At 42.1% G+C, this 10,371-nt stretch overlaps 1 protein-coding gene across 1 annotated transcript; it reads right to left on the bottom strand.

Annotated features, from left to right (window-relative positions):
- Positions 1 to 504: 504 nt before the first annotated feature.
- LOC107040156 (uncharacterized PE-PGRS family protein PE_PGRS54) lies at positions 505 to 9,971 on the bottom strand. The gene is made up of 4 exons (XM_015260103.1): positions 9,791 to 9,971; positions 2,983 to 7,875; positions 1,395 to 1,569; positions 505 to 647 (listed from the first exon to the last, which is right to left on the bottom strand). The coding sequence occupies exons 1-4, from the start codon at positions 9,860 to 9,862 to the stop codon at positions 640 to 642; spliced, it is 5,148 nt and encodes a 1,715-aa protein (XP_015115589.1). The 5' UTR covers positions 9,863 to 9,971; the 3' UTR covers positions 505 to 639.
- Between the last annotated feature and the right edge of the window lie 400 nt (positions 9,972 to 10,371).

Below are 10,371 nucleotides of genomic sequence, written 5' to 3' on the forward strand. Positions count from 1 at the left end.
TGAGGAGGAAAATAATGGCTTTCAACAGGACATTTCGTATGAATAATCCCTCTACACCTCACGATGCCTCGACCATGTATCTCATTTTTTAATACCATTTTCTACGGAATTAAGGAAATCTGCGTGGCATTTACCTAATGAATTTACTTAATCAATACCGACTGTAATGGTTAGGTGGGTGAGGTGTTGCTCCGGCGGACATCCAAGCTAAACAGTGTTGAGCTGAGTTAGTACTTGGATGGGTGACTGCTTAGGAACACCTCGCTCGCATAAAAATTACGGACGGTAGGCACGGTGTAGCGGCCTAGTGTCTCCATCTAGTCAGTGTGACAGATGGATCCATTAGGGCACTGCACAATCGGCCGGCTGTGCGACTGGGGTTTCACATGGTTTCCCGTGCAGTCCTAGCTCGAATGGGGCACTGCTAAGAGTAAGACGGCCATGATACCGCAGATAACAATGAGAGGAAAAGTAAAGCAGGGGAGGCAGGCTAGAGGAGGGGTTTCAAATCGAGAACTACTTCGATAAAACCAATGAAATAGAAAAATAAAAATGAAAAAAAACTTAATCAATAAATGTTTTCTATCAAAAAGTGTCTTCGATTCTTCTGTCGTGTCAACGAATGTCGATGATTCCCTTTCAATACGCTGTAAAACACAAAATGAAAAAAAAATTGAAATTGCAATGATCTCTCTTAATGAAAGAAATAGGGAAAAAATGAGGCGGCAAAATGAAACAATCGAAAAACCATCGTTTGACATCATTCAAGCTAAAATTTTTTTTTATTAAACATTTTTTTCATCAACTTTTGTTTATCAACTTTTTTTAATTCTTGAGACCTTGATTCTCACTAATGAGAATAATAATAATTTAATTCAATTCAGTTCAATTGAATTCAATTTTTTAATTTAATTCAGTAGAATGGAAAATTATTGCGAAGTTTTGACAGGAAAAGATTTTGTCGATGGATTAATTGAAAAGAAAATGAAACAATGAAATCCAAAGTCCAGGGGAAGGCCCAGGGAGAGGCCCAGAGGGGGAAAAAGGAAAATATGTTGCGGAATTTCAGTCGAATGAAAAAAGAAGTGTAATCGGCCTAATCTAATAAACTGAATTCTAAAACGAATAGAAAATTATTATTCTCATGAGTACTCCCAATAATAAAAAAAGTTAATAAACAAAAGTTAAAATTTCAACTTTTTGTTTATTAAATTTGTCTATTAAACAGAAGTGAATTTTTTTTGCTTGAATTGCGTCAGATAGTCGTTTTTCGGCTGTTTCATTTTGCCCCGGTCTCCCCTACAAAAAGATTCCGATCAGTTAAGTCCAGTAGTGCAACCCCGCGCACATCAGCCCTGTTCCTAAATCATAAAAAATAATATTTATGGAATTACCGTGGCAAGTAGGAACATTTTGTGGCCAATCGCAGACATTTATACTGGGATTGAAAGCTGTACCAGGGCCGCAGTTCATTACGAATGTACGACCGCGGTCGCACTGCAAAAACTTGTAGCAGTTGTATGGGTACTCCAGGTACCCGGTGAATCCTCGCGGGCATGTCGGTTCGTTCTGAAAATATCAAAGGAAAAAACATTAGCGAGAGTGATGAATGTTGATGAACTTCGAGCCGAAGCGATTCTCAAACTTTTTCACGCCTTCTTTTTTAGGCTTGCTCGGGGGGCCGACAATTCTATGATGATTATTTTGGGAGTATTCTGGGAACACGAGTGTGAAAATTGAATAGAAAAACGCTTTCTCTAGTGCATTCCCAAAGAAATTCACGTGAATATTTGTCATCTGACAGATTCTTTTTCACGTCAATTCAATTAAAAATTATGCAACGCACCGTTTTAGAATTTTTGTTTTGTTTTTAAATAAATATTTGTTTATAGAAACATGTCGATAGATTTCGTTTTTATATAACTCAGTTTGTTTGAATTTTTTCTGTAAGAATTTTTGAACATAATTTTTATGATTTTTTTTCTTGAATTTTATCATGGGGAAGAAATAAACATACAGCGGAAAAAATTGGAGCATTGACGCTCAAAAATTTCTATAGAAAAATAAAGATCTGTTGACTTCTTTCTCATACAGAAATGGCATAAAAAACAAATGGAATTTTTCAATAAAATTTTACTAGAACTAAATTGAAATAAAATAAAGAGAATTCTCACAGAGTTCTAATAGAAATTCGACAGAATTTCTCAAAAACTCTTCATTCTCGAGGTTTTAAAAAAATATCTGCTAGAAAATGTGTGAAATTCTACAATTATGAAATAATATCTGATGTAATTATTACAGCATTACTGTTATGATTAACATAATTGAAAATATGGTCAACAAAAACTCAATAGTAATGTCTGGTAACATTTCAGGTTGTCCACAGCTCGAGTCATTAATTTTGGTCATCTTTATCAGAACTGGTTTGAATTTGTTTTACGTCACAGCTTGTTATTGCAGTGACTTCTGGGAAGTAATATTTTTATTCAGAAACATGCAAAATACGAAGAAATAAAAATGTAGATCTATTTTCGCCCGAAAAAAATCATTTCAAAATTAGTAGACTTCGGCACGAGTGCGTAAAAAGTGTTTTTTGAGTGGTGGGAGGTGTGAGCCCTTTTTCCACGAGTGTCGAACCCTATTTTACTATATTCATGAAAATATTGTTCCCAACAATTGGAAAGGGTTACAATTTTATGATAGGTATATTTTTGTCAGCATCTGCAGACGAGAACTAGAATTTCATTTCCCTGAAAAGATTCGCATCTATATTTATAACTAATTAATATTCATAGTTTATGCAGAGAAATGTCTGGTGTTTGGTGAGTCGCACAATGCTCCTCAATCGGAGGGTTGATTGTACCCCCAAAAGTCCATCTGCAGCGTTTATCGCCTCGTTAGCTACTTTTTTGCGAAACCCAGTGACGCACCCTAATCTCCAGAAGTGTCTACTGAAAGAACACATTGTGTGTATTCCTGTACCTTTATCAGCTGTTTCGCTGGCACGTCGATCTGCGCCGCATTTTCCTCCGGTATGGCCATCTGCGCTAACGTATCCTCCAGCATTTCCTGTCTCAATTTTTCTTCGGCATATCCGTCTGTGCCGACTTTTCCCCCGACATGTCCTCCTGCGCCTAATTTTTCTCCAACATGACCTTCAGCATGTCCTCCACCACTATATCCTCCTCCAACATGGTCCCCTCTGCCGTATTCTGCTCCAACATGGCCCTTCTTTTCGTAGCCTCCTTCAACATGAATCTTCCTGCTGTATCCTCTGGCAACGTGTCCTCCTGCGCCGTAACCTCTCTCACCATATCCCTCTTCGCTGAGTTCTCCTTCGATGTCTCCTGATCCTTTCAGTTTTTCTTCAACTCTTCCAGTATGGCCACCACTGCCGTATCCTCCTCCAACATAGTCCTCTCTGCCGTATTCTGCTCCAACATGGCTTTTTTTTTTGTATCCTCCTTCAATATGGACCTTCCTGCTGTATCCTTCGTTAGCATGTCCTCCTGCGCCGTAAACTATCTCACCATATCCCTTTTCGCTGAATTCTCCTTCGGTGTGTCCTGATCCTTTCAGTTTTTCCTCGAATTCTCTGAGATGTTCTATTCCACCTTTTACTATTCCAGCGACTGCCGATGCGTCACTAACCACAGCATCCTTCACTCCTACCAAAGCCAATTTTGATCCACCCATTGCCGCCCCCGCGATTTTCGATCCAGCGTTGAATGATCCACTTAATAATCCCCCTATGTTGCCTTTCCCATCGAATGCTCCGTCAATGTGACCTTCTACATGTTCTCCACCTCCGATGCCCAAGTGGGCTTCTTCATGAATGCCGGCTTCCGCGTTCACCTCTCCGGCATATTTCCCGTCAGCGTGGCCTCCTGCGCCGTAACCTATCTCACCATATCCCTTTTCGCTGAATTCTTCTTCGGTATCTCCCGATCCTTTCAGTTTTTCTCCAACTCTTTCAGCATGGCCACCTCTGCCGTATCCTCCTCCAACATAGTCCTCTCTGCCGTATTCTACTCCAACATAGCCCTTTTTTTCGTACCCTCCTTCAACATGGACCTTCCTGCTGTATGCTCCGTCAACGTATCCTCCTGCGCCGTAACTTCTCTCACCATATCCCTCTTCGCTGAATTCTCCTTCGGTGTCTCCCGATTCTTTCAGTTTCTCCTCGAATTCTCTGAGATGTTCTATGCCACCTTTTACTGTTCCAGCGACTGCCGATGCGTCACTTACCGCTGCATCCTTCACTCCTACCAAAGTCAATTTTGATCCACCCATTGCCGCCCCCGCGATTTTCGATCCAGCGTTGAATGTTCCACTTAATAATCCCGCTATGTTGCCTTCCACATCGAATGCTCCGTCAATGTGACCTTCTACGTGTCCTCCACCTCTGATGCCCAAGTGGGCTTCTTCATGAATGCCGGCTTCCGCGTTCACCTCTCCGGCATATTTTCCCTCAGCGTGGCCTCCTGCGCCGTAACCTATCTCACCATATCCCTTTTCACTGAATTCTTCTTCGGTATCTCCCGATTCTTTCAGTTTTTCCTCGAATTCTCTGAGATGTTCTATTCCACCTTTTACTGTTCCAGCGACTGCCGATGCGTCACTTACCGCTGCATCCTTCACTCGTACCAAAGCCAATTTTGATCTACCCATTGCCGCCCCCGCGATTTTCGATCCAGCGTTGAATGCTTCACTTAATAATCCCCCTATGTTGCCTTCCACATCGAATGCTCCGTCAATGTGATCTTCTACGTGTCCTCCACCTCCGATGCCCAAGTGGGCTTCTTCATGAATGCCGGCTTCCGCGTTCACCTCTCCGGCATATTTTCCCTCAGCGTGGCCTCCTGCGCCGTAACCTGTCTCGCCATATCCCTTTTCACTGAATTCTTCTTCGGTATCTCCCGATTCTTTCAGTTTTTCCTCGAATTCTCTGAGATGTTCTATTCCACCTTTTACTGTTCCAGCGACTGCCGATGCGTCACTTACCGCTGCATCCTTCACTCCTACCAAAGCCAATTTTGATCCACCCATTGCCGCCCCCGCGATTTTCGATCCAGCGTTGAATGCTCCACTTAATAATCCCCCTATGTTGCCTTCCACATCGAATGCTCCGTCAATGTGATCTTCTACGTGTCCTCCACCTCCGATGCCCAAGTGGGCTTCTTCATGAATGCCGGCTTCCGCGTTCACCTCTCCGGCATATTTTCCCTCAGCGTGGCCTCCTGCGCCGTAACCTATCTCACCATATCCCTTTTCGCTGAATTCTTTTTCGGTATCTCCCGATCCTTTCAGTTTTTCTCCAACTCTTTCAGCATGGCCACCTCTGCCGTATCCTCCTCCAACATAGTCCTCTCTGCCGTATTCTGCTCCAACATAGTCCTTTTTTTCGTACCCTCCTTCAACATGGATCTTCCTGCTATATGCACCGTCAACGTGTCCTCCTGCGCCGTAACTTCTCTCACCATATCCCTCTGCGTTGAATTCTCCTTCGGTGTCTCCCGATTCTTTCAGTTTTTCCTCGAATTCTCTGAGATGTTCTATTCCACCTTTTACTGTTCCAGCGACTGCCGATGCGTCACTTACCGCTGTATCCTTCACTCCTACCAAAGTCAATTTTGATTCACCCATTGCCGCCCCCGCGATTTTCGATCCAGCGTTGAATGCTCCACTTAATAATCCCCCTATGTTGCCTTCCACATCGAATGCTCCGTCAATGTGACCTTCTACGTGGCCTCCACCTCTGATGCCCAAGTGGGCTTCTTCATTAATGCCGGCTTCCGCGTTCACCTCTCCGGCATATTTCCCGTCAGCGTGGCCTCCTGCGTCGTAACCTATCTCACCATATCCCTTTTCGCTGAATTCTTCTTCGGTATCTCCCGATCCTTTCAGTTTTTCTCCAACTCTTTCAACATGGCCACCTCTGCCGTATCCTCCTCCAACATAGTCCTCTCTGCCGTATTCTGCTCCAACATGGCCCTTTTTTTCGTACCCTCCTTCAACATGGACCTTCCTGCTGTATCTTCCGTCAACGTGTCCTCCTGCGCCGTAACTTCTCTCACCATATCCCTTTTCGCTGAATTTTCTTTCGGTGTCTCCCGATTCTTTCTGTTTTTCCTCGAATTCTCTGAGATGTTCTATTCCACCTTTTACTGTTCCAGCGACTGCCGATGCGTCACTTACCGCTGCATCCTTCACTCGTACCAAAGCCAATTTTGATCTACCCATTGCCGCCCCCGCGATTTTCGATCCAGCGTTGAATGCTCCACTTAATAATCCCCCTATGTTGCCTTCCATATCGAATGCTCCGTCAATGTGATCTTCTACGTGTCCTCCACCTCCGATGTCCAAGTGGGCTTCTTCATGAATGCCGGCTTCCGCGTTCACCTCTCCGGCATATTTTCCCTCAGCGTGGCCTCCTGCGCCGTAACCTATCTCACCATATCCCTTTTCGCTGAATTCTTCTTCGGTATCTCCCGATCCTTTCAGTTTTTCTCCAACTCTTTCAGCATGGCCACCTCTGCCGTATCCTCCTCCAACATAGTCCTCTCTGCCGTATTCTGCTCCAACATGGCCCTTTTTTTCGTATCCTCCTTCAACATGGACCTTCCTGCTGTATCCTCCGTCAATGTGTCCTCCTGCGCCGTAACTTCTCTCACCATATCCCTCTTCGCTGAATTCTCTTTCGGTGTCTCCCGATTCTTTCAGTTTTTCCTCGAATTCTCTGAGATGTTCTATTCCACCTTTTACTGTTCCAGCGACTGCCGATGCGTCACTTACCGCTGCATCCTTCACTCCTACCAAAGCCAATTTTGAACCATCCATTGCCGCCCCCGCGATTTTCGATCCAGCGTTGAATGCTCCACTTAATAATCCCCCTATGTTGCCTTCCACATCGAATGCTCCGTCAATGTGATCTTCTACGTGTCCTCCACCTCCGATGCCCAAGTGGGCTTCTTCATGAATGCCGGCTTCCGCGTTCACCTCTCCGGCATATTTCCCGTCAGCGTGGCCTCCTGCGCCGTAACCTATCTCACCATATCCCTTTTCGCTGAATTCTTCTTCGGTATCTCCCGATCCTTTCAGTTTTTCTCCAACTCTTTCAGCATGGGCACCTCTGCCGTATCCTCCTCCAACATAGTCCTCTCTGCCGTATTCTGCTCCAACGTGGCCCTTTTTTTCGTACCCTCCTTCAACATGGACCTTCCTGATGTATCCTCCGTCAACGTATCCTCCTGCGCCGTAACGTCCCTCACCATATCCTTCTTCGCTGAATTCTCCTTCGGTGTCTCCCGATCGTTTCAGTTTTTCTTCAACTCGTCTAGTATGGCCACCACTGCCATATCCTCCTTCAATATAATAGTCCTCTCGGCCGTATTCTGCTCCAACATGGCCCTTTTTTTCGTATCCTCCTTCAACATGGACCTTCCTGCTGTATCCTCCGTCAGCCTGTCCTCCTACGACGTAACCTATCTCACCATATCCCTTTTCGCTGAATTCTCCTTCAGTGTCTCCCGATCCTTTCAGTTTTTCCCCGAATTCTCTGAGATGTTCTATTTCACCTTTTACTGCTCCAGCGACTGCCGATGCGGCACTTACCGCTGCATCCTTCACTCCTACTAAAGCCAATTTTGACCTACCCATTGCCGCCCCCGCGATTTTCGATCCAGCGTTGAATGCTCCACTTAATAATCCCCCCATTTGGGCTCCCACATCGAATGCACCGTCAATGTGACCTTCTACGTGTCCTCCACCCCCGATGCCCAAGTGGGCTTCTTCATGAATGCCGGCTTCCGCGTCCACCTCTCTGGCAAATTTCCCGTCAGCGTGGCTTCCAGCGGATCCTCCTCCACCGCCAGACTATTGCGGAGAACAAAAATAGACCAATCAACATTAAGAGAGGATTGATAAACGATGACATTTGTCAAATTCAAATCCAGGAAGATTATTTGTTGAAAACCATTCGGGGGTAACAATTCCGTAAATTTATGGAATTATGATTTTAACACGCAAATCCGGAAGATTTTTTTTTAAATTATTGTAGCAATCAAAACTGTTGGTTTATTCTGCTTAAAAAAACTAATTTACATGTTATTCTGCTAGAAAAAATTTTTTTTACATCGTATTCAGGGTAATACGGTATCATAAAGTACATTCTTTGTTTTTAGATAATTTACTTGATAATTACATTTACTTGATAATTTACATATGCTCTTCAGGATTCCCACAACTCCAAGCGGCAGATCTAAATCCGGAAGAGTAATCATCAAGTGAACGATATTAAATTATACACATGACTTAAATTTTGAAGATTAAAATCTTGAATAAATTATAAACAAAATTAGTACGAATAAAAACAATCTGACTGAGTTTGTGCTCAATCTGCCGTCTAATTTTATGGATAATCATTAATCCGGACGTGAAAAAATAACACAGAGTCTTATGTGACAATTATCTTTTCGAGGTAAGGGAGAAGATTAAAATTTGAAAGAAATCTTGAAAAAAAAAAAATTCTATGCCTGATATAAAAATTATCTCAACTTTTGTAATAAATAATTTATGTTTCTGCATCACATTTTGAAGTTTTATCGGATATATATCTGCAAACATGGGACACATATGAGGTGGTAAGTCCCAGTTTGTTCTCTATCTGAAAATATTGCTAATTTTTTGTTTCAATTTTTATGCGCTTCCTGGACGACTTCATTTTTTATCGATCAAGGAATACATTTCAATGTCAAAATTGTATTATTTTGGATAAAACTCATACGAGTCATATTCGATAAAATGGAAATATGGTATCTATATTATATCGCCGCATTCTCTACTTCAGGAGTTTATGATAACTCCGTAGAAACCAGAATTTGCAAAATTTATTTTGTTTTAAAATTTGAGTGGAAGTCCAATTTTTAATCAGTTGAGGGAGGATCGATGTATTTTCCAAGGCAAAAGTGGAAAAATGCTCATTTCATTCTCTTCCTTCAATTCTATTCTCTGGCAAGATTATTTTCTCATAAATTTCAATATCCCTTAATTTTTCGAATCACCAAAGCGTTTCGAAGATTCATTGAGGAATGATTTACATAAGGAAGAGTAAATCAACTATTTATCAGAGAATTTAACGAATATGCCCGACGTAATATGAGAGAGAAACCCATATTTGGATGACTTCGTGCGCAAGATTTAATCATCTCTCTATATTATTTTGTATAAAAATCCTAGTCGACTTGTGGTGATGAAAATTTGGTCCTTGAAAAAAAGACTCCAAAATTAAGGGTCACAGGGGTCAAAATAAGGGTCGCGAGGGTCAAAACAAGGGCTATGAGGGTCATAATGAGGTCACCAGGGTCAAAATAAGGGTCATGGGGGTTATAATAAGGTCACGAAGGCAGATTAAGGATCACGTCAGTCGGATTAAGGAGTATGAGGGTCATAATAAGGGTCACAAGGGTCAGATTAAGAATAATAAGGATCACAACGAATAGATTAAGGGTCACGAAAGTCAGATTAAGGTTCAAAAGGGTCAGAATAAGTATCATGGGGGCCATATGTGGATCATATGGCAAATATGGTTATATGCAATGTGTCCATATGCCAACAGAAATCCCCAAATAATAAGTATTGTATCTAACACATCCAAAATATAATCTAAAGTATAAAGTCGTTAATATCTTAAAAGTAAAAATTGAATAATTGAACGGCTTAAATCATATCAACCCGATTCACCCCCTTGAAGTGCATAATAATCCCCAATTCGACATTATAAATAACTCACCCCAAACAACGAGCCGGATGAAGAATCAGTCAATACGCAGAAGATCACCGTCGTGATGAAGAATTTCTCCATGTTTCCGCCGATTGAATTAAGTCGACTTTTCAATTTGGAAATTCAAACTCACGTCTTGATCCTGTTTTTTCTTCGACTCTCAGGAAGAGACCACCCGGTGACCACTGATCCTGACCCCCCAGCGTCTGTCCCTAATAAAGCTTGACAGGTGCCGATCTCCTTGTTAAAAGCCACGTCATAAAATTCAGCCACAAATATGAGGAAAAAAAATGCTCCATAAAAAATTTGACACCTGTAAGTGTCGTGCACATAACAATAAAAAAAAACAAATGTCGTGCACTGTTGAATAGTTTCCACTGAAATTTCGAGAAATTTTGTCAGTGAAATTTCATAATTTAATTGAAAATCCAGGGAAACTGTTGATTTCAGTTTAATTACTCCGGGAAAGTTAATGAAGAAGCAGAAAAATTCAGAGGAATCTCTGCTTGAATTCCAGATTCCTCTGTGAATTTTAAGGAAGTTCAAAGGAATTTGGCAGTGAATATTCATTTTCGCTTGGAAATTCATGT

Source organism: Diachasma alloeum, unplaced genomic scaffold (assembly GCF_001412515.2).
Source record: "Diachasma alloeum isolate Michigan unplaced genomic scaffold, Dall2.0 Dall_scaffold_00323, whole genome shotgun sequence".
Classification (NCBI taxonomy): Eukaryota; Metazoa; Arthropoda; class Insecta; order Hymenoptera; family Braconidae; genus Diachasma; species Diachasma alloeum.